Source organism: Podarcis vaucheri, assembly GCF_965113315.1.
Source record: "Podarcis vaucheri genome assembly, chromosome: 6".
In the NCBI taxonomy this organism is placed as follows: domain Eukaryota; kingdom Metazoa; phylum Chordata; class Lepidosauria; order Squamata; family Lacertidae; genus Podarcis; species Podarcis vaucheri.
In genome coordinates this window covers 100,966,465-100,990,558 of record NC_138764.1, presented here as the reverse complement: position 1 = coordinate 100,990,558, position 24,094 = coordinate 100,966,465, and the positions used below count along the sequence as shown (strand labels likewise).

General features: G+C 48.4%; 1 protein-coding gene across 3 annotated transcripts in view; it reads right to left on the bottom strand.

Moving 5' to 3' along the window:
- Positions 1 to 906: 906 nt before the first annotated feature.
- Positions 907 to 24,094, bottom strand: part of RGS19 (regulator of G protein signaling 19) — a 66,398-nt gene continuing 43,210 nt past the window's right edge. For all 3 annotated transcript variants that reach the window (XM_082226528.1, XM_082226527.1, XM_082226529.1), the window contains exons 2-6: positions 23,232 to 23,378; positions 21,078 to 21,217; positions 11,275 to 11,349; positions 4,561 to 4,795; positions 907 to 3,670 (exon numbers count right to left, since the gene is read on the bottom strand). In XM_082226528.1, the coding sequence (XP_082082654.1) occupies positions 3,482 to 3,670; positions 4,561 to 4,795; positions 11,275 to 11,349; positions 21,078 to 21,217; positions 23,232 to 23,261 (669 nt within the window). In that variant the 5' untranslated portion in view covers positions 23,262 to 23,378 and the 3' untranslated portion in view covers positions 907 to 3,481. The remainder of the gene's footprint in view (positions 3,671 to 4,560; positions 4,796 to 11,274; positions 11,350 to 21,077; positions 21,218 to 23,231; positions 23,379 to 24,094) is intronic.

Below are 24,094 nucleotides of genomic sequence, written 5' to 3'. Positions count from 1 at the left end.
GGCTGCGGGGAGAAGATCGCTTCTCCCCCTTGCCGCCCCTTGGTTCAAAAGGGGTCCGGGGAGAGAAGGGAAGGCGCTGCACCTTCCCCTCTGTCCCCGGAGCTTGTGGGGCTGGCAACGGGGAGAAGCGATCTTCTCCCCGCTGCCCCTTGCTTCAAAAGAGGTCCGGGGACAGCGGGGAAGACGCGCTGCGCTTCCCGCTATCCCTGGAGCTTGTGGGGCTGGCAACGGGGAGAAGCGATCTTCTCCCCGCCGCCCCTTGCTTCAAAAGAGGTCCGGGGACAGCGGGGAAGACGCACTGCGCTTCCCGCTATCCCCGGAGCTTGCGGGGCAAGCTTCGTTTTGCGAAGCAAGCCCATAGGGAAATTCGTCTTGCGAGGCAACTCGAAAACGAAAAAACCTTTCGTCTTGTGAGTTTTTCGTCTCGCGAGGCGTTCGTCTTGCGGGGCACCACTGTATATTAAATGTTGCAGTATGGAATCCTTCTGTCTAGTGTTCCAGCTACCCAGCCATGCTCAACAGACAGCATTCCAGTCCAATCGAGCACACTCAGCCCTCCTTGAGCTGTTTTGGAGTTGTCCCTCATTTCTTTTCCTAAAAAAAAAGAATTTTTTTTTGCATTTCTGCAAACCTCTGCATTCCACAAACACACCAGTGTGTAGGAACTGGCATTCAAGAGAAAGATTTTGTTGTCACTACATCTATATCAATGCAAGAGTCAGAACTGATCTGTCCAGTCTGAATCAGGAAAGATGTATCCTAACACAGCTACAGTACTCTCTCGCAAAATGCCATTTCCTTTCCAGAATTAAAGACACTCAGCCTATTCACACTGTTGTAATTACTTGAGGTCACTTGCTGCAATTCTCACATTTCTTGCACCTGTAAAAAAATAATAACCCTCAATTGACACAATTGGCCTTTATTACTTCTGGTGGAAGAGAGTTCCACAGGTCAAGAAAGGGTTTGTTGTGTGTGTGAAGCCTGCCATGGATGTGAACGTGTGCCCTCTGAGTGTTGTGTGGAAAGAGGGAAAAGGGAAACCCAATTGCTCCTTTTAAGACCCTCCAAGGCCAGTTTCACGAAGTGCAGGTGTTACCAGGCAGAAACGAGAGAACTGGAAATAAAAGACAGTTGAGAAGGAGCTCAAGTCTTACTGGCTCTCCAACATCGGTGTGGGGTGGCGGCGACACAGAGGCCTCAACATCATTGCATATTGTGGCTTGATGAAAACATGATTTCGACAGACATCCATGCCCATCTTTCGGAAGAGGCCGTGGCAAACAGGCTGTGGTCGTGACACAAGCTCCAATTTTGACACCCACCATCAAACAATATAAGCTTTTGAGATCATGGAAGGGGGGAAAAAGAAGAACAAAAGGAGGGTGTCCCATCTTTGATGGAAGACACAAAACCAGCTGCACATCTAGTGTGAGGAAGAGTCCACAAATTGGCATTGCCCCAGGCAGATGCCCACTGGGACCTGGAATAGTTCCGGTGAGGGTTTCACTTTTGGAAACACTGCATGAACAGAACAAGAAGGGCAGCCGTCTCACTCCATGCAAGGAGTTTCTACCAAGGAAGCGTCTCTCCCTTTTTGTGGATACAGCTTCTCCCGTTACTGCAACGGTAGGATGGGAGAAACCAAATCTGGTGGGACGCCTGTCTCCTCAAGAGGAGACCGAGAGGAGATATGATGGCCATCTTCAAATATCTAATGAACTGCCGCATGGAAGATGGAGCAAGCTGGTTTTCTCCTGCTCCTATGAGGACAGGACCCGAACCAACGGCTTCAAGTTACAAGGAGATTTTGACTAAACAGCAGGAAGAACTTTCTGATGGCAACAGCTGTTCAACAGTGGAATGGACTCCTTCTGGGAGTCTTTAAGCAGTGGCTGGATGGCCACCTGCCCTAGTTGCTTTAGTTGAGGTTCTTGCATTGCAGGGGGCTGGACTAGACGGTCCTCAGGGTCCCTCCCAACTCTGCAATTCTGATTAAAAGGAACCACAGCCCTGTCTGAGAGGCGTGTGTGACACCCTTGACCTTTAGGCTTCCTTAGAGGTTGTTGCTAAGCAACCCAGCCTCTGAGACGGGCCACCCCATCCCATATCCCATAGTCCTATCTCACTCACTCTGCCTACTTCTGCTGTTGAATTGCTGGAGGGAGGAGATGCTGTCTTCCTCCAAAAGACACGACTGAGCTACTCCATTCTGCTCTAGCATGTACAGTGAGGACAGACCAGCTGGATGAAATCAATGGTCCATCTGTTCTAGCTTTCTGCTTCCTCCATGCTTAACCAGATGCTTCTAGGAAGCTCACATGAAAGCAACAGCCTTCAGAGGCTCAAGGCGTCATCTTGGCATGACTGCTATGCCACGGAGTGCTGTGGCCTGGCAGAAAGGTTTCCTTCTCCGACCAAGTCTGCTCCATCCAAGGTGGAACCCCCGTTTTCCACCTGCCAATCATTTCCTTCACCTTTCGAAAACCAGGTCTCAGTTCCAGAGCCTCACACCTCCCAGAATCTGATGGGCTCCAACCAGCAACTCCACTACCAAAAGCGTCCTGAATCTTTATAGGACGAACGCGTAATCACACTATGAATTCCCCTGTGCTGCTAACACATGGAAGCCCCCTGTACACTTCTGGGATCTCAGGAAATTTGGGAGTTTACTTCCGGGTTGCTTCTGGAAATAGCAAAACCATGATTTGCACCAGGGAGGTCTGCTTTCAGTGGAACTCCTCAACAACCCTAGGTCTGGTCCCAGCTGGAATAAATGCAACTTGGGGGAAATAGAGAAAGCCTTTGAGTTGCACGGGACTCTTCTCTGGCCAAAAACCACCACCTACACCTGTGCAATTCAGAATATTCTTATGCTACACTCATATTGGTCTGACTGAAGCTTCCACCAGAACCATTTGAGATCTGCCACGGAAACAGCTCTTTTTTTTTTTAAACAGGGAAAACCGAACAAAACAGAAAAAAGACAGGAAGAACAATATTCAGAAGATGTGGATTTTGGCCTTTTTCTTTTCTTTCGCCATGTTGCCCAGGATTCTCTTGCCCCCTCCCAACCCCCACCCCTCCCTGCACCAGTTGGCCGATTCCTTCCGTACTTTAGTTCTTCTGCGTGGTCAGCTAGCTTGCCAACACGGATTCAGTAGTAAAAGCAGAGGCCTGAGTTTTGAGGTTCACGTGATGGCAGGTGTCACCTTTCTGGCAGAAGAAGATGGGGCAGGTTTGCACGGAGTGAACTTCCTAGTAAGTTGGACCAGCAGCTTGTTGTTCAGAACTGAGGCGGTTTTACAGGATTTGGCCCAGAATGCCATTTCAGGTCCCTTGGTTCTGTAAGACCAAGTGGGAGGTCCATATATATATATATTTAAAAAACCCCCAAAGTTAACACCTGCCGTATGAAAGGAGAACCGTCACTTCGTATTTTGCTTCTCTCCCCACCCTCCCCAGTGGTGGTGGAAGGGGCTTAGGACTCCGAGGATGACCGAGAGACGCTCTGGAGCAGTGCTTTGTATACGGCTGAGTTCAGAAAACGGGGATAGGAGTCTCTATGCATGAGCGTGTAGATCTGTAGCTGTGCATCGTCGAAGGTGTGCGAGGACGGCTCCTGCATCTTGCGGTTGATGCCTTCACGGACGCGGGAGTCCAGGCTGACCTGAGGGACAGGTGGGCGAGAGAAGCAACACACCTTTTAGGGGAAAGATGGAAAGTGAATCTGCTGGGGAGAAGGGCTGAGCGATGTCTGGTTTTCACCAGCTAAACATTGCGATATACAGTGCTACCTCTGGATGTGAACGGGATCCGTTCCGGAGCCCTGTTTGCATCCTGAGTAGAACACAACCCGCATCTGCGGGTCACGATTCGGCGCTTCTGCACATGCGCGTGATGTCATTTTGAGCATCTGCGCATATGTGAGCGGTGAAACCTGGAAGTAACCCATTCCGTTAACTTCCGGGTTGTCGCAGAGAGCAACCTGAAAACGCTCAACCTGAAGCGACTTTAACCCGAGGTATGACTGTCCTGATTTTTCACAATGTCTGCTATAAGGAAGCAAACAGGGTAATGTCCCGGAAACCGCTTCTACTTAGGGGTCTGTAAGCGACACATTTTTACTTATCTTTAACAAATTGTTATGGCTGTTATTTTGTATTGCAGAGCAACAGGGGCGGCAGGAATCACGAGAAAAGGGATGGACGTTTCTCCCAATATCACGTTTTTTTTACACAGCACACACACATGATTCGCGAAATATTGCCATGTCCAATATTATGAAACTGTTATCACGATGTGGACTTCAAACTGATTTTGGATGACGTATCGATACATCGTCCAGCCCTACTGGGGACTACAGGGGAAATGGACACATCACCCAGGGGGAGGGGGGGAGGGAGCTGGGACAATAAAGTACATTATCAAATAACAGTTTTTAAGCTATGGGTAGCTATGATCTAGCAGAGATTCCTGGACTGTAGGGGGTGGGACTAGCTGACGCTTGGGACGGGACCCCTTCCAAGTCAATAATTCTAGCTGCAAACGGACAGGTACCTCCTTGGGCGAAAGGATGGAGATGTAATCTTCGTAGATCATCCGAGCCTTCTCGTCGATGGCGTGCTTGTTGCACTCGCTTTTGAGTTCCTCGCAAGCCAGCCAGAAGAGCATGTTCTCCTCGCTGTACTCAGTCCGTAAGAATTCCCGGAACACGTTCCTGCCAGCTGGGTTCTTCATCAACTTGTCAAAAGACTGGGACCAGCCCTTGACTTCCTCAGTCGTCGGCTTGGCGCTGAAGGGGCAGCCCTCCCACCAGGCAGAGGCAAAGGCAGCGCAGGAGGGAGGAGCCGCAGGGAAGAAGATGGGGGAGAAAAGGAGTCATTTCAGTCCCTTCGGCCTGCTCTCAAGAGTCTCTCCCAGTGTGCTTGCTCAGGGGGAGAGATTCTGTTTTGCATGCAGCAGGCCCCAGGCTGAATCCCTATCATCTCCAGGTAGGCAGGAAAGGCCCCCTGCCTGGAACCCTGGCCTACAATATGGAGCTAGGTGCTGAGACTGCTGGCAGGCAGTGGGGAGCAGTGGACAAAGCGTTCGACTAGGGTCTGGGAGGCCAGGGTTTAACTCCCCACTTGGCCACGAAGCTTGCTGGGTGTTGTTGGGCCAGTCACTCACTCACTCCACTCCCAGGCTAGCCTATCTCACAGCGTTGTTGAGGGGTGTAGTGGGAATTGGGGTTGCTTGTGCGTAAACTGCAAACTGCTCCAAGCTGGTAGTATAGCTAAACCTTTCCCGGGTTAGACAGCCCTTACAACGCGACTGTCTTAGTCACTGGCAGAATCCGTGAGTGGGCGTCTCCTAAATTTCCTCCAACATAGAAATTCTTTGACGCCAAGTCTCCTCCTAGATTCTCTGCGCGGAAGCTTTCTGTGCAGCGTGGGCGTGCCAAGCGGAGGTCCTGTGCTCTCTCCGCTGATTTCACTGGAAGAGTCTCGGAGCCTCCCCTCCGCAGTACTCTCAGCCTCCCCTTTCTCCCTGGTGTCCCCTGGATTTCCTTCCCCAGCGGAAGCTCTCTCTCTCTCCTTGCTAGTTCCCTCCCCTGCATCACTGGAGCGTCTTACTTCTCCCCTTACCTCTGATGGCAGTTCCCTGACAAGGGGATATAACGGGTTGGGGAGAGAACTGTTGGGATATTCCATTCCACCTTACGGAACAGGCATGACTGTTGTGTGTCACATGTCTGTTTACACTCCAGCACAGCTTGCTGGGAACTTCTGTTTGTGTCTAGCTTTTGCTTTAGCTGTCTTGCTTCGGACACGAAGGAGATCAAACACGTTTCCTTTTGTCCTGATGTACGCTGAATAAACTGCTTGTAAATAGGCTCACTTCTTTTTGCGCAGTGTTTACTCTGCTGAGTAGCGTGCCCTGTCCCCTGAAGCTCAGGTCGCAGATTCATGCTGTATCAAGGACTGGAGTTTGACTGGCACACTGGCCAGTGGGCTGGAGCCAACTGGGGGCCTGCCAATTGCCCCCATTTCCTTAGCTGTATGCCAAAAAGAGCTATGTACGTCACCTTGCGCTCCTTGGAAAAAAAGGTGGGCTATAGAGGTGAAGTTTCTGCTTTGCACGCAGAAGGCCTCATATTCAATCCTCAGCATCCCCACGTACCACTGGTAGGAGCCCTGCCCCAAATCCCAGAGAGTCACTGCCAGTCAGTACAGACAGCACTGAGCCATATGGATGGCGGCTAACAGATTGAGGTTGAATCCTGACAAGACAGAAGTACTGTTTTTGGGGGACAGGGGGCGGGCGGGGGTGGGGGATTCCCTGGCCCTGAATGGGGTAACTGTGCCCCTGAAGGACCAGGTGCGCAGCCTGGGAGTCATTCTGGACTCACAGCTGTCCATGGAGGCACAAGTTAATTCCGTGTCCAGGGCAGCTGTCTACCAGCTCCACCTGGTACGCAGGCTAAGACCCTTCCTGCCCGCAGACTGTCTCGCCAGAGTGCTGAATGCTCTAGTTATCTCTTGCTTGGACTACTGCAACGCACTCTACGTGGGGCTACCTTTGAAGGTGACCCGGAAACTGCAATTAATCCAGAATGCGGCAGCTAGACTGGTGGCTGGGAGTGGCCGCCGGGACCACATAACACCAGTCCTGAAAGACCTGCATTGCCTCCCAGTACGTTTCCGAGCATAATTCAAAGTGTTGGCGCTGACCTTTAAAGCCCTAAACGGCCTCGGTCCAGTATACCTGATGGAGCGTCTCCACCCCCATCATTCTGCCCGGATGCTGAGGTCCAGCGCCGAGGGCCTTCTGGCGGTTCCCTCATTGCGAGAAGGTTACAGGGAACCAGACAGAAGGCCTTCTCGGCAGTGGCGCCCGCCCTGTGGAACGCCCTCCCTTCAGATATGAAGGAAATAAGCACCTATCCTATCTTTATAAGACATCTGAAGGCAGCCCTGTTTAGGGAAGATTTTAATATTTAATGCTGTATCGTTTTTAATACTCAATTGGGAGCTGCCCAGAGTGGCTGGGGAAACTCAGCCAGATGGGCGGGTTATTTATTATTATTATTATTATTATTATTATTATTATTATTATTATTATTATTATTTCAGGGTTTCCCAAACATGGGTCTCCAGCTGTTTTTGGACTACAACTCCCATCATCCCTGACAACTGGCCCTGCTAGCTAGGGATGATGGGAGTTGTAGTCCAAAAACAGCTGGAGACCCAAGTTTGGGAAACCCTTGGCAAAATGGACCAGGGGTCTAACTCAGTGTTAAGGTAGCTTCCTACGCTTTAACTACCATTCTGAAAAACAAGCTTGCAGGACTGCACTAGGCCCTGAATTTCGGCAAGCTCACACATGGTAATGGACTTTCTGAAGATCCATTAATGGCTTTTTAATGTGCAAAAGGAGCAGAGATATTCCACACACACACCACCCATGTCTCATGTGCTTCTTTCTTCTCTCTCTTTATGTATTTCATACTTCTTACTGGATTGCTATTTTAACTGCAAGACAAGGTCTTGAAAATTAAAATGGAAAGAACAAAGGAACAAACCTCACCCTCTCTGGCCAGCTGAACTCTGGCCCTATCCCACCCTCCGAATCCGAACGTTGCTTTTTGGTTTCTGAGATTTCATCATGCACCCACCTTTGAGCTTATTAAAGACTAGAAACATGCTTAAAAAAAAATAGAATGTAGAACTCTTGATTATTATTATTAAAAAAATAAGTCTGCATACAAGGCTTAACATCTATACATGCAGTTGTGCTTCAGCTTGATGCTTGGCAATTGTCCTAAAAAGATTCAATACTGTAATAAAAAAGAAGTTTGTCTTCCCTAAAATAGAGTCCTCCAGATGTTTGCAAGTACAGCTCACACCAGTCCCAGCTGTCACCACTGGGGAACCAGCAACACATTCGGGAAGGCTGTGTTCTGAGATAATACCAATTTATTTGGGGAAAGGCTGTAGCTCAGCAGTACAGGATCAGCTTTGAATGCAGGGGTCTCCAGGCAGGGATGGGATAGTTGCTTCCAATATGTGTAGACAATATTGAGCTTAGATGGATGAATTGGGGACCTGAGTGAGGCACCTTCCTATTTTCCTTTGCTTCCAGAGGGCCAAGTCAAGCACTTTAAAAACCCACTTTCGGGGGAAAATCCCATCAATAAAAGAATGGCAAATCAAATTTTGTGAATCTACCGTAGTTTTCGCTCCATTACACACATTTTTTTCCTCCTAGAAAGTAAGGGGAAATGTCTGTGCGTGAAGAGCCGCTGAATGGGGAGGAATCATAGAATCATAGAGTTGGAATAGACCACAAGGGCCATCGAGTCCAACCCCCTGCCAAGCAGGAAACACCATCAGAGCACTCCTGACATATGGTTGTCAAGCCTCTGCTTAAAGACCTCCAAAGTAGGAGACTCCACCACACTCCTTGGCAGCAAATTCCACTGTCAAACAGCTCTTACTGTCAGGAAGTTCTTCCTAATGTTTAGGTGGAATCTTCTTTCTTGTAGTTTGGATCCATTGCTCCGTGTCCGCTTCTCTGGAGCAGCAGAAAACAACCTTTCTCCCTCCTCTATGTGACGTCCTTTTCTATATTTGAACATGACTATCATTTCAGATGCTTTTGAATTATGGTGCTGGAGGAGACTCTTGAGAGTCCCATGGACTGCAAGAAGATCAAACCTCTCCATTCTGAAGGAAATCAGCCCTGAGTGCTCACTGGAAGGACAGATCGTGAAGCTGAGGCTCCAATACTTTGGCCACCTCATGAGAAGAGAGGACTCCCTGGAAAAGACCCTGATGTTGGGAAAGATGGAGGGCACAAGGAGAAGGGGACGACAGAGAATGAGATGGTTGGATGGTGTTCTTGAAGCTACTAGCATGAGTTTGATCAAACTGCGGGAGGCAGTGGAGGACAGAAGTGCCTGGCGTGCTCTGGTCCATGGGGTCACGAAGAGTCGGACACGACTAAATGACTAAACAACAACAACATCATTTCAGAGAGGGACAGAGTGCCTGCTTCTTTAAAGGAGCAAAGCGGGAGGGGAGCCGTTTACACGAGTGTAAGCGGCTCCTGTCCGGTTGGCTCCTTTAAAGCAAGCAGGCTCTCTTGTATCTCTCTCGTCCCGCTTTGCTGGAAATAGCAGGAAAGATTTTCAGCTCGCTAAGGGGGGGGGAAGGAGGGAGAGAAGCAGAGCCTGCTTGCTTTAAAGGAGCAAAGCGGGAGAGGGGAGGAGCTGCTTACACGAGTGTAAGCTGCTCCTGTCCGGTTGGCTCCTTTAAAGCAAGCAGGCTCTCTGTCCCTCCAGCAAAGTTTTTCAGCTCGCTAAGGGGGGGGGGAGGGAGAAAAGCAGAGCCTGCTCCATGCGTGTTCCTTGTCCCTTGTGTGCTTTCCCTTCCCTCCCCACTTAAAACGTGGTTACAAAGCACAGATCCACATGGATCCTCAGGATTTTTGCACTGGGTCACCCCAAATTCACCATCAGATCACATAGCATGTCCATGGCTACAGTTTGCACCAAAAAAATCATGCACACACTGTTGCCTGGGGCTGCAGTGGTGCAAAAACGTGGTTACAAACATGGATTCACATGGATCCTCAGGATTTTTGCATTGGGCTGCCCCAAACTCACCATAAGATCACATGTCTGTGGCCACAGCACGAACCACAAAAATCATACATCCACTGTTTCGTGTAGGATATTTTTTTTCTTGTTTTCCACCTCTAAAAACTACATGCGTGTTATGGTCGGGTGCGTGTTATCGAGCGAAAAATACAGTATATATATATTTGGCAAGATTCACAGCATTCCTCAGGGGAAAATCAGCCCAAAAATTAGTAAAAGAATGGGACTGTGTTAAAGAATATATGAAAAAACATTGTTCTAAAGTAAGTATATCGGTATGTAATGAATGAAGCTTTGCGGGGTTAAAGAAATTGAAAAATGGTGCAAGAGGTATAAAGATAGAGGTAATCTACACTAGACACAACAATACAGAAAGATTAAAAACTATGAGGTCTCAGAACAAACAAAGGAAGTCAATATGTGTATATGTATGTAACGATTAGTATGAGGATATGGTTTTCTTAGAGGGACGCGGGTGGCGCTGTGGGTTAAACCACAGAGCCTAGGGTTTGCCGATCAGAAGGTCGGCGGTTCGAATCCCCGCAACGGGGTGAGCTCCCGTTGCTTGGTCCCTGCTCCTGCCCACCTAGCAGTTCGAAAGCACCTCAAAGTGCAAGTAGATAAATAGGTACCGCTCTGGCGGGAAGGTAAACGGCATGTCTGTGCGCTGCTCTGGTTCTCCAGAAGTGGCTTAGTCATGCTGACCACATGACCCAGAAGGTGTACGCCGGCTCCCTCGGCCAGTAAAGCAAGATAAGCACTGCAACCCCAGAGTCAGCCACGACTGGACCTAATGGTCAGGGGTCCCTTTACCTTTACCTATAGTTTTCTTTGTAGGTGTGATTTATCTTTTTTTAATCTTTGTTTTTTGTATTGCTTTGTCTTGTTTGTTCTGCTTTGTTTTGGACTTTATGTTTGCAATCTATTTTTTAAAAATAACAAAAATTAAAAACAAAACAAAAACCCACTTTCAGCCCATGCACGATAGCTCAGTCGTTAAGAGCATGAGTGAGTTCAAGCCCCACGTTGGGCAGGAAGATTCCTGTATCACAGGGGGCTGGACTAGATGACCCTCACGGTCCCTTCCAACTCTACGGTTCTATGATGTCAGTGTACTGAACTCTCCCACTGAAAGTGATCAAACTTGGAAGGCGCTTCATCACTTTAGCTGGGCCATGCACCTTTTGTGTAGAGATTTACCTCCGCTCCCCATGGCTCCAAAGGAGCCCGGAGGAAACCTAACAATGGATAAAAACCAGTCGCTAAAAAAACAGCCACTAAAATGCATCCGTAAAAACCAGCGAACAGTGCCACAGCCATTAAAAACCCTATAAAAACCAGAAAAGAACAACAGGACATCGGTGGAATCTCAGAAAACTAAAGTTAACTCCCCAAACGTTTGCCAGGGAACGATGGTTCTTTCGTATCTCCAGAAAAACAAGCAAGCCAAAAGACATGCCTGTTGAACTTGCCTATCTGGGAAGTAAATTGTTTCGGTGAGGGTGCCACCACCAAAAAGGCCCTGCCCGTTGTCCTGCCAGTTCCTCAGCATGGCTCGCTATGGACAGGTTGATGGGGAAAAATTCTGAGTGCATGAGAGCTGCCACCACGGCAAAGAGTGAACTCACCAGGCTTCACAGTTTGGAATGGGCTCCAGTTTGGTGTCTCGCGATGCCCTCCACGCCCGCTCACGATCTTCATTCCTAGTATCAAAATGAAAAGATTGCAAATAGGGCAGGGTGTGTACAGCATCAAGAATGAAGTTATGGAGAAGCTTCAAGCATATGATCATGCTCCCCACCACCCTACCTTATGAATGAATTTTATTATTTCGGTCACAGACCAGTTCCAGCCCACACACAATATCAAGGAAGTCATAGAACACGATAGGGATACATTTGAATTTGCAATTAGGTATAAGAGGGACAATACAGATATAGCAACGGTTAAAAATATATAAAAATTAAAACTTAGTCCCTAACATATAACCTAAAATTATCATTTAAAACTGCAATTGTTATGATAGCACAGCTTGTTCCCTAAGTTTTATGGCAATCGCGCAGAATTTGGCTACCCTTAACGTGATCTCAGGATCCTTGTCCTCTACCAGGGATTTTAAGACACTGAAGTTTGGATTCATTTGGAGATTTTTTGCATAGCAGGGGTAATAAATACCAAGCGTATATCCCCGTAGAAACGGCAGCGTAACAAGGCTACAACTACCTTATGAGTAAAGTTCAAACTACATGTTAATCCGAGTTGATTCTATGGATTGCCTCCTCCCAAAACCCAAACCCAACTGGGAAAAGCTGCTTAACCCCTTTCCACTCCTACAGCTTTCCTGCTCGAGAGCACCCCTATCTTTCCCCCCAACAAGTGTAAAAGCACCCAGGGGAGGTCCATTTTGAGCTGAAAAATGACGAGGGAGAGATTGATTAAGGACCTTGCACCCTACTGCACAGATGCAGCTCACGCCAGGGCTTCTGTGTTTTGAAAATGAAGCAGGGAGAAAGAGAAAAGAATGGATAAACTCTACATCAGAGGCACACTGAGACTCAAGAGCTTATAGATAGGAAACTTAGGGAAGGAAATGTGCAGCCGTCTTTACCAAAGCTGACAACTAGAGGTCAGTGTGCTCTCAAAGTTAAAGCAGGCGACGGTTTCACCAGCAAATATAAGAAGTTTAAATGCTGCTCCAGGAAGTGACACTTTTTACCGCTATGTTGGCTTGGAGGTGATGCCCAGAGCCAAAGGAAGACAAGCATGAACCGTAACTCTGTTAGTTGGATGAGACAAGTGTCTGAAATCTTGGAGTGCAGCTGCCAGTCCGTGTGGGCAATACTGAGCTGGGTGGACCAACAGTCCAGATTCCTATTTTTCATTATATTTATATCCCAAGCTTCTTCCGAAACAGCCCCTTTTCCTGCTGTCGAGTCCGACTCTCAGCTGTTCCCCTGCGATGTTCGCGAGCCTCGGCAGCTCTGTACAAGGCAGGATTTTCAAAAGCAGGGGCAGGGAAACCAAAATTCCCTCTTCTACCTACAAACTGAGCCCTGCTCTCTTCTGCATCACCTCAAGCTCAACTCCAGGGTTAAAAGTCTCAGTACAATTCTCTCTGTGTTGGCCAGGGGACAGCTGAGAGTGGGGTTGCACTGCAGAAAAAGGGACTCTTGGAAGAAGCACGGGATATGAAATTAATGAAAAATTATCTGAACCAACCCCTGCTGCTTGGCTGATCGCAGGGAGGATATGTTGTGGGGCATGTGAGATTAGGCAGTGGGCTAGAAGCAGCCTAGGGAGCACAGGTTGAACAAGAAATATAGCGGGGAAAGTATGTTTTTTGGAGTTTATGCATAGTGATTGGAGAATGTGCATATTGCCCAGACAAGACGCAACCGATATTATGCACATTCCCCAAGGCCTTGTGCATTTGGGACTGGGGATTGTGCATAATGACCAGGAAATGCACATAATGTCCTCTTCACAGACAGATTCTGTGCACCTTCTCCATGAGGCTCAGTGAATGTGCATAATGGCCGGGTGTTAATGCACATTGAGTTGGGACGCGGGTGGCGCTGTGGGTTAAAACCACAGAGCCTAGGACTTGCCGATCAGAAGGTCGGCGGTTCGAATCCCTGTGATGGGGTGAGTTCCCGTTGCTCGGTCCCTGCTCCTGCCAACCTAGCAGTTTGAAAGCATGTCAAAGTGCAAGTAGATAAATAGGTACCGCTCCAGTGGGAAGGTAAACGGCGTTTCCGTGCGCTGCTCTGGTCCGCCAGAAGCGGCTTAGTCATGCTGGCCACATGACCCGGAAGCTGTACGCCGGCTCCCATGGCCAGTAAAGCGAGATGAGCGCCGCAACCCCAGAGTCGGCCATGACTGGACCTAATGGTCAGGGGACCCTTTACCTTTAATCCACATTAGCAGCTCAACTTACATTCCACTTAGCACACACAAAAACATCAGCTGCGTGATTAATCTGAGCATCTTTCTAGTCAGTCATTATATATATATATATATCACACTCTAGACATTTCGCCTATTGAAGTTTGCATCCTTGATTCAAACATAAAAGCTCAATGTTGGCAGCCTCCTCTGTGCCCGAGGCAAGCGATTGTAGGCCTGAGTTGCTTCAACTTCCTTTTTTTTAAAAGAAAAAGAAAAAGAACTTTCGCTCGAAGCCCCACAGGAAGAGAGGTTCCGGTGTGCAAATTTCATCTTTTTCTCACCCCCCTTCTGCCTGGCGGTCTGAGAGCATCAACTATACAGGAAAAGAATTAACACAAAGATATGCCACTGTCCAAGGAAGCCACCCTGAGTCCAAATGCGACCACAGACTTATCTTGCTGGGACTTGGAGGAAAGGCAGACAGAGTGGCAGATCCTCGTCTGACTGCAGTGGCTACCAATTAGCTTCCGGGCCCAATTCAAAGTGATGGTTTTGACCTATAAACCTTAAACGGCTCAGGACCGCAATACCTCAAGGACCGCCTCTTTCTATATCAACCTACCCGGACCCTGAGATCATCTTCTGAGGCTCTTCTTCGTGTGCCCCCTCCTCGATAGGTCAGGAAAGTGGCAACACGTGAACAGGGCCTTCTCTGCAGTGGCTCCCCGTCTGTGGAATGCTCTCCCCAGGGAAGTTTGCCTGGCACCTTCGTTATACACCTTTAGGCACCAGGCAAAAAAAGTTCCTTTTTAACCAGGCCTTTGGTTGATCTGTTTTACATCCTATACCCTTTTAAAATGTGGCTCTTTTCTGGGGGGGGGGGGTGCGCGCTATTGAGTTGTGAGTTGTTTTTATTCTGATTATATACTGCATGTTGTTATTTTTTATGTGAACTGCCCTGAGACCTCCAGGTATAGGGCAGTATATAAACTCAATCTATCAATCAAAATAATAATAATTTAGCCTGGAGGCGAAGGGCTTTGTTGCAGCAATGGCTGAGAAGGTCCCAAGTTCCATTTCCAATATTTCCAGTTAGGGCTTGGAATGTTCCCAGTCTGAAACCGTGGAGAGTGGCTGCCAATCTGTGCAGGAAACTCTGAGTTATGTGGACCAACTGTCTAACTCTGTGTAAGGAAGTGTTCTCTGTTCCTAGCCTAAGATGTGGTGAACAGGTCTTTCTCTGCATCCCACTCAAAATGGGAGTGTGGTCAGTGGTGGCTGGAGACAGGGTCTTCTCTGTGTTGTTGTTGTTTAGTCGTGTCTGACTCTTCGTGACCCCACAGACCAGAGCATGCCAGGCCCTCCTGTCTTCCACGGCCTCCCGCAGTTTGCTCAAACTCATGCTGGTAGCTTCGAGAACACTGTCCCACCATCTCGTCCTCTGTCGTCCCCTTCTCCTTGTGCCCTCCATCTTTCCCAACATCAGGGTCTTTTCCAGGGAGTCTTCTCTTCTCATGAGGTGGCCAAAGTACTGGAGCCTCAGCTTCACGATCTGTCCTTCCAGTGAGCACTCAGGGCTGATTTCCTTAAGAATGGAGAGGTTTGATCTTCTTGCAGGCCATGGGACTCTCAAGAGTCTCCTCCAGCACCATAATTCAAAAGCATCAATTCTTCGGCAATCAGCCTTCTTTATGGTCCAGCTTTCTCTGTGGTGGTACTCAAGTTATTAGACACTTTGCCCCATGGGATTTGGGCGGCTCCCTCTCTTGCTGCTTCCACAATCCCAGCAAGAAAGAAGATTCCACCTAAACATTAGGAAGAACTTCCTGACAGTAAGAGCTGTTCAACAGTGGCATTTGCTGCCAAGGAGTGTGGTGGAGTCTCCTACTTTGGAGGTCTTTAAGCAGAGGCTTGACAACCATATGTCAGGAGTGCTCTGATGGTGTTTCCTGCTTGGCAGGGGGTTGGACTCGATGGCCCTTGTGGTCTCTTCCAACTCTATGATTCTATTCTATGATTCTATGTTCACGCTTCTGTCTTAATAATAATAATAATTTTTATTTATACCCCGCCCTCCCCAGCCAAGGCCGGGCTCAGAGCGGCTTACAAGCAATAATAAAAATTATTTATTATTTAGCGATGTCTACACTGTTACTTGGTCAAGTCCACAGAATGGAAGATGGCAGGATCTCCAAGGATGTGCTCTACAGGAAGCTGGCTTACAGCACCAGGTGTATTGGCAAGCCAACTCTGCGTTACAAAGATGTCTGCAAATGGGGCACGGCGGCTGGCAACACCAACCCCTACCATGTGGGAATCCGCTGCAGATGACTGCAGTGTCTGGAGACAGTCAGGTTGTGCATCCGTCGCAGTGACCAGAGGAGGAAAAACCACTGGGAGGAGTGCAGACGGAAGAAAGGCCACGGTGCAAAAACCAGACGCCTTCCTCTGCCCTAGCTGCAACAAAACATGTCTCTCCTATATCGGTCTCTACAGCCACAGCAGGCACTGAAACTCTCCAACGGTTTGACTTCACCTGCAAAGGCACACTCCTTCATTGTCTCCCGAGGCAGAAGTATGCCAACAACAGTACAGTACAGACTTCCCTATTCTGGCAGAGATTTGCCTTGACAGGTAAATAACGTTGTGATTTGAAGATGTGTTTTTAATCTGCCGTGCCTGTCTCTGTTCTATTCTGCTGCTGCTGCTGCTGCGGTTTTATTGCAAGGCTGCAATTTTAAGTGATGCAAGCTTCCTTGAGTAATCCATATGCATCAGAAGGGAAGGGTGAAAAACAACAACAAGTGTCTTATCAAATAAATAAATTCCTGCAGACAAATTCCCAAGGAAGGGTCCAGCTGCTCCACACTGGGAGAAGACGGGGAAATTCTGGGTAGGCCTCACGTTTGTGAACTGGTGAGCACAGATAGAATCTGATTTAATCAAAAGGGTTTAAAAATAGGGAACAATTTGAATTTTAAAAGCTCACATAAAGAGCAACTCCCCTCTGAGGAAAGGTTGCAGCATTTGGGCCTCTTTATTTTTGAGATGGGAGACATCACAGAATTGTGGAGTTGGAAGGGACCCCAAGGGTCATCTAGTCCAACCCCTTGCAATGCAGGAATCTCAACTAAAGCATCCCTGACTCGTGGACACCCAACCTTGGCTTAAAAACCTCCAAGGAAGGAGAGTCCACAACCTCTTGTGGGAGACCGTTCCACTGTCAAACAGCTCTTACTGCCAGAGAGTTTTTCCTGCTGTTTCGTCGGCACTTCCTTTCTTGTAACTTGAAGCCACTGGTTCAAATCCTACCCTCCAGAGCAGGAGAAAGCAAGCTTGTTCCCGGTGACAGCCGTTCAGATATTTGAAGATGGATACCATATCTCCTCTGTCTCCTCTTTTCCAGGCTAAACATACCCAACTCTTTCTGGTTTCTAGACTACGGTTACCAGATTTTTTTCAATAATTTGGGGACACTTTTTTTTTTGGAAGCTGAGTAGCAACAGGGAGTCAGTAGTGGGGATGGTGAGGCAAAAGACCCTGGGCCCAAGCACACATGCTTATTGTATAAAGGTGCAAAGCCCTTCTTTTGCACCCTGTGAAACATAAATGCGCAGGTTTTTAAAAAACTGGGCAATGGCGTGCCACCCGCCTGTGACTCCCAAGCCTTCCCTGATCTCCTTCCCCCTTTGTTTTGGCAGATCGGGGGAGGCTCGGGAGTTGTGGGCAGGCGGCTGTTGCCCAGTTTTTAAAAAACTCTGCGCATTTATGTTTCACAGGGTGCGAAAGAAGGGCTTTGCACCTTGCCTGGCAGAGAAACTGCGCGCTTTGCGCCCCTCCTGGGCAACGGCCACCCGCCCGCAATTCCTGAGACTCCCCCGATCTGTCAAAACAAAGGGAGAAGGGGGCAGCAGATCCGTCTGTCCCCAGTTCACCTTTGGCAGTGGCGGTGGCAGCGGGTAGCGAGCCGCTCCTGAAGCCAGCTAGAGCCAACTGAGCTACAAGGCTGGCTCCGGGCTGCTGAGACTGCCGCTGACACATTTCCCTGGGACAGATTTGCAAATCCGGGGACGTCTGGTAACCCTGTTCTAGACCCTTGATCATCTTAGTTGACCTCTGCACACATTCCAGCTTGTCAATAGCCTTCTTAAATTGTGGCGCCCAGAACTGGACACAGTATTCCAAGTGGGGTCTGACCAAGGCAGAATAATAATAATAATAATAATAATAATAATAATAATAATAATAATAATTATTATTATTATTATTATTTATTTATACCCCGCCCATCTGGCTGGGCCTCCCCAGCCACTCTGGGCGGCTTCCATAGAAACCAAAAATACAGTAAAATATCACACGTTAAAAACTTCCCTGAACAGGGCTGCCTTAAGATGTCTTCTGAATGTCAGGTAGTTATTTATCGCTTTGACATCTGCTGGAAGGGCGTTCCACAGGGCGGGCGCCACTACCGAGAAGGCCTTCTGCCTGGTTCCCTGTAACTTGGCTTCTCGCAATGAGGGAACCGCCAGAAGGCCCTCGGAGCTGGACCTCAGCGTCTGGGCAGAACGATGGGGGTGGAGACGCTCCTTCAGGTATACAGGACCGAGGCCATTTAGGGCTTTAAAGGTCAGCACCAACACTTTGAATTGTGCTCGGAAATGTACTGGGAGCCAATGTAGGTCTTTCAAGACCGGTGTTATATGGTCTTGGCGGCCGCCCCCAGTCACCAGTCTAGCTGCCGCATTCTGGATTAGTTGTAGTTTCCGAGTCACCTTCAAAGGTAGCCCCACGTGGAGCGCATTGCACTAGTCCAAGCGGGAGATAACCAGAGCATGCACCACTCTGGCAAGACAGAATGGAGTGGGACTATTACTTCCCTTGATCTGGACACTAGACTTCTGTTGATGCAGCCTAGAATAGCATTAGCTTCTTTTTGCTGCTGCGTCACACTACATGGGGGCCAAATACAGTCCTCCAGGCCATGGGTATAGCCAGGATTTTTGCTGAGGGGGTGCAGGACCTGGGGGGGGGGACAGAACTGAGCCACCTGCGACTTGATTGGTATTTTTATTAATTAACTTGATCTACGGAGGGGAGCAGCCCCCAGCTACGCCTATGCTCCAGGCTTTTCTACTGGGCCTTTGGGCTTATCTGCAAGCCACACTCCTCTCCGCAGGCCACACACTTCACCAGCCCTGCTTTGCACCCTTCCACCTGGCTGAAATGTGCCCCTGAACTCTGACCACACCTCTTGCTCACCTGGGAACAGAGGACAGAAGTGTGCAAATGTCTGTAGGAAGTAGCCAGCTACAGAAAGGTAAATTTCACATTCGTCGCTTTGCTCACCCCCCCTTTTTTGCTTCTGGCCCTGCCCATTATTGGCGTGTGGCCCCCAGAAGACTGCACGGAGGGGAATGTGGCCCTTGCACTGCATGTGAATCTGAGAACGACAAGCGCAATGCAAACGGGAGAAGGGGCTCAGTGGCAGACTAGGGAAATAGCAGCATTTCCGAGAACAGATTGTGGGAAAATTCAGCCGTGCAGTATATCCTAAATCCAAAACACAAACACGTATCCGAACCCAAACAAAACTGAACATCCGAAGCTTCCGAGGGCCTCCGCACCCTGTGAGGCACAAATACCAGACCATCTGCTCAAGATGGTGTTTACACTTGCTTTGTTAAATACTCCTCCAATTAGCCACCAGCTATAAACAAAGCTTAAGCACATGGCTCCTCCGAAACGCGGCAGCTGAACATCAGGCAGCAGAGGGAGAGGGAACCTCCAAAACTTGCCTATAAGAAGAGACCATTGTCCCATCTAGTCCAGGAACCTGTTCTCACAGTGGCCAGTCGGATGCCTGTGAGGAACCCAGAAGTAGGATTTGAACACGAGATTTGAACCCCTCCTGTGGTTTCCAGCAGCTGCTCATCAAAAGCATTCCTGCGTCCGACCATGGAGGCAGAACAGAGCCACCACCATAGTGATCAATATCCCTCCCCTCTACGAATTTGTCTAATCCTCTTCTAAAGCCACCCAGCTTGGTGGCCATCACCACCTTCTGCAGTGGCAGGGAGTTCCATAGTTTAACTGTGATGAAGAACTTTCTTCCCTCTCTCCTGAACGTTTCAACGTTTACCTTCACTAGATCTCCCCGAGTTCTAGCGTTCTAGAGGAGTTAACCTTTCGTATTTTGCTTTTCGAGAGTACTCTGCCTTAGACTGCCTTGGCACTGTTCTAAGTATCCAAGCAGGTTTGCTAGGCAAGACATTTGAAAAATACAATTTCCAATAATATAAGAATGCATTCTGAAGGCTGCAAAAAAAATTCTTTGCTTTTTTGCTGCGTGTTTGGGTTGTTAAAAGCAGTGGGGCGTCACTGCTGGAACAGAAAGTCACTGCATGACTTGACAAAATAGGATGGGTTCAGTTAAAAGCCGTCTTTGAAGAAGCTTTTATAAATATGCTGTATGGGATGTTAAATGTTTATTTTCCCCCCTGTTGTGTTTTAGAATGTATTTATGTGTAAGTTCTTCAGTGTAAGATCTGTTGGGTGGCAAGTGACTAATAAGTCAAATAAACGAATAGTGTTATGAGGGAGAAAAGGACTTCTCTATCCACCTTCTCTGTGCCATGAATTATTTCATAAACTGTTATCGATCTTACTCACCTTTTCCCTTAACGAAAAAAGGCGTAATGGCATAATAACCTACCGGCTTCCTCTTCCATAGTTTCAAACCAAAATTAGCTGACGATGCCCATCATTGGTTCGGTCACTACCTATGATTAGACTCCTGCTAACTGCAGTGGGCGGGACGCGGGTGGCGCTGTGGGTTAAACCACAGAGCCTAGGACTTGCCGATCAGAAGGTCGGAGGTTCGAATCCCTGTGACAGGGTGAGCTCCTGTTGCTCAGTCCCTGCTCCTGCCAACCTAGCAGTTCGAAAGCACATCAAAGTGCAAGTAGATAAATAGGTACCTCTCCGGCGGGAAGGTAAACGGTGTTTCTGTGCACTACTCTGGTTCGCCAGAAGCGGCTTAGTCATGCTGGCCACATGACCCGGAAGCTGTGCGCCGGCTCCCTCGTCCAATGAAGCGAGATGAGCGCCGCAAGCCCAGAGTCAGCCACGACTGGACCTAATGGTCAGGGGTCCCTTTACCTTTACCTATATATGGAAGTCCCACCAAGTTCAACAGGACTTACACCCAGGTAAGTGAGTATAGAATTGCAGGCTAAGAGCTTACCCAGAAGTGAATCCTATTGAATTCAATGGGGCTAACCTCCACGTAAGTGAAATCAGGGGTGCAGCCTAAGTGGTTAAAAAATTGAGGTATTGGACATGGAAGTTGTACTCCGGCTCCCTCGTCCAATGAAGCGAGATGAGCGCTGCAAGCCTCAGAGTCGCCCACGTCTGGACCTAATGGTCAGGGGTCCCTTTACCTTTAACCGCAGTGGGCACCAGCCTCCACTGGCCCAGGCCCTATGACACAGGCACAGGTAGGCAGCGTCCAACCCCCCAACCCGCCCCAGTCTGTTCCACGTACCACGAGCAGCTGCAGCAGCAGCACCAGCAGAAGCAGCAGGGGTTGTTGCGTCGGTGGTTGCTGGCGCGTCGCAGTACTGTCGGAGAGGTCTCATGCTGGGACATTGGAAGGGGTCTCCCCGCGTACTCTGGCTCTGGGTACTAGGGAAGGAAGCAGAAGGAGGAGCGTGAGACGTCACACGGAGCAAGCCTGTTTTCTCCTGCTCCAGAAGGTAGGGCTGGAACCGATGGATTCAAGTTACAGTGGTGCCCCGCAAGACGAATGCCTCGCAAGACGGAAAACTCGCTAGACGAAAGAGTTTTCCGTTTTGGAGGTGCTTCGCAAAACAAATTTCCTATGGGCTTGCTTCGCAAGACGACAATGTATCTGAAGAAGTGTGCATGCACACGAAAGCTCATATCAAGAACTAACTTAGTTGGTCTTTAAGGTGCTACTGGAAGGAATTTTTTTATTTTGACTATGGCAGACCAACATCTGTAAATGTATTGCGAGTTCCTGCTGGTTCTCTCCCCCCCCCCTTTTCTAAGCCGCTAAGCTGCATATCAGCTGATCCGATCAGCAGATAAGCCGCTAAAAGCCGCTAATAGCGCTAATCCGTCAATGGGCTTGCTTCGCAAGATGAAAAAACCGCTAGACGAAGAGAATCACAGAACAGATTCTTTTCATCTTGCGTGGCACCACTGTACAAGATTCCGACTCAACATCGAGAAGAACCTTCTGACAGTAAGAGCCGTTCAAAAGTGGAACGGACTCCCTAATCTACTGGGAAGGATTGTGGGAGCCTCCAGAGCTGATTTGGGGAGGGGGGGATTTGTGGGGAAACATGGGGGTAGGATAAGGAGGGGAAGTGCCACTGTGCAAGAAGAAATTATCCCACTCCCACAGACGCATAGGTCATATTCACACCGTATGTTTAAAGCGCTTTGAAGGAAGCCACAACTGTTTAAAGTGGCTCCAAGTTTAAATACTGCTTTAAATGTATTCTTAGGGCCTGTTTGTCACAGGCAGTATGAGCCTAGATGAATCATTGGTCTGACTCCTGTAAATCTAGCTGGTAACAATTCTTGCCGAAACTTCACCAGAGCTGAATAGAATGGTACATATGATAGCACTTATATTCCACCTCTGGGGCTTTCTAAACTTACCATTCATAGTGGCACAACCGCTGTTTGATCCAATGTTTTTGAGGGTGAATTTGTAGCTGGCTGCCTGCACATTTGAGCACATGTTACTGCTATTAGAGGGCAAAGGGTTTTCCTTTCTATGATAATGACGGGTTCTGCCCAAATTGGAGAAAATTAATAAATCTGTGGCTGTAGTCACATCACATCCCTTAGGTATCTTTGTGTTCCTTCAGTCAGCAAAAGCCAAGAGTTTTTAACATGCACGTGGTGACAGCCCTTCTGCAGCTTTTCAAAATTTTAGTCAGTGCTGAGTATTCTGGAATTCTAATTTTGTGGGAGCACAGGAGATTTGAAGAGGAACTATGTGTCTGCCTGAGCTACGACGAACCTTGCTATTGTGATGTAATGTTGTGTGCAGCTAATGTTTGCTGTCATGGGCAGCATTCTGGCTCAGGACCCTCAGCTTGATCCGCTGCCTCTCTCCTCTGAACCGAGCCACAAACTTGCAGCTCGCACCAATCAGAGGGAAAGTGGTAGGAAACACATGCCTTCCAAGCCACATCCACCAACCCCAACCCCCCACTCCACACAGGAAGTGGGACGATACTTGTACACATGCCATAAAAAATACTGAGCATCCATTCCTGTTCTTTCACAAAAGTCAGATTTTTTTAAATGGAAGAAGAAAAAGCTCCCCCTGGTTATACTATTTTGGAGTACTAGCTGAATAATGACGTCATGTGGCAACATGCTAAACATTTCCCCCAAAACCGAGTCAGTGGCATGAATGCTCCCGCTCAAATCAAGTTATGACGTCAAGGTGCTACGTAGCCAATCAGATTTGACTGTGTTCTGATGTCACCCGAGACCGTATGACCAATTCAGGAAGCGTTGTCTCACTCTTGAATAGTTTTTACCCCCTTTCGATGCAACGAAGGGGTGAAAGAAACCTCTAGAAGGGCAGCCCTTCCCAAGGTTGTCAGATTAACCCCAAGCCTGACCTTCCTATAAGACAAAACCAGCAGCTCACCTGCTTCCCCACTTCATAAACCGCCGGCATGGGCAGTTCTGCTCTGCCGTTCTGGCCCACCGTGGCTGTTGTTTCTGGCCAAGGGCTGGCCACACGTCCCGTTGACACTTGCCCTTCCTAGGGCCCCTGCGGTTTATGGGATGGCACCTGTCGGAAGAGAAAGGCAGCACCCCATCAGTGTCATCACAGTGCAGTTTCTTTGCTGAGTTGAACCTCGCATACCAGAAAAGGAAGCAGCGTATTATCGTTTTTTAGTATCTCAACTTATCTCTAATGCCTGGGGGGTGGTTAATTTTAAAACCACCACACACACACACACACACACTGAACCTCTGAAGCAAAGAGACTGATGATCCTGCTCATCACATGTAAAGAAGAGAGGGGGAAAAGGTGCTAGCTTGTTGTCTGGTATGCAACAACATGGCTTCGGATGCTCATTGGAATGAACATCCTATTCAAAATAAAAAAATTCCTTCCAGTAGCACCTTAAAGACCAACTAAGTTAGTTCTTGGTATGAGCTTTCGTGTGCATGCACTTCTTCAGATACACTGAAACAGAAGTTGCCAGATCCTTCTATATAGTGAGAAGGTGGGGAGGGGTATTACTCAGAAGGGTGGTGGGAATGGGAGATTGGCAGATAGCTGAGATGAGCCTGTTGACGACTCTTAACGACTGCAATAGGTCTTACAGTAAAAGGCAAGGGGTGAGAAGGTGAAAAATGGCTTAGTCATGTATAATGAGATAAGAATCCAATGTCTTTGTTCAGACCAGGTCTCTCCATGGTTTTAAGTTTGGTAATGAGTTGCAATTCAGCAGCTTCTCTTTCCAGTCTATTTCTGAAATTCCTATTCAAAGTCACACT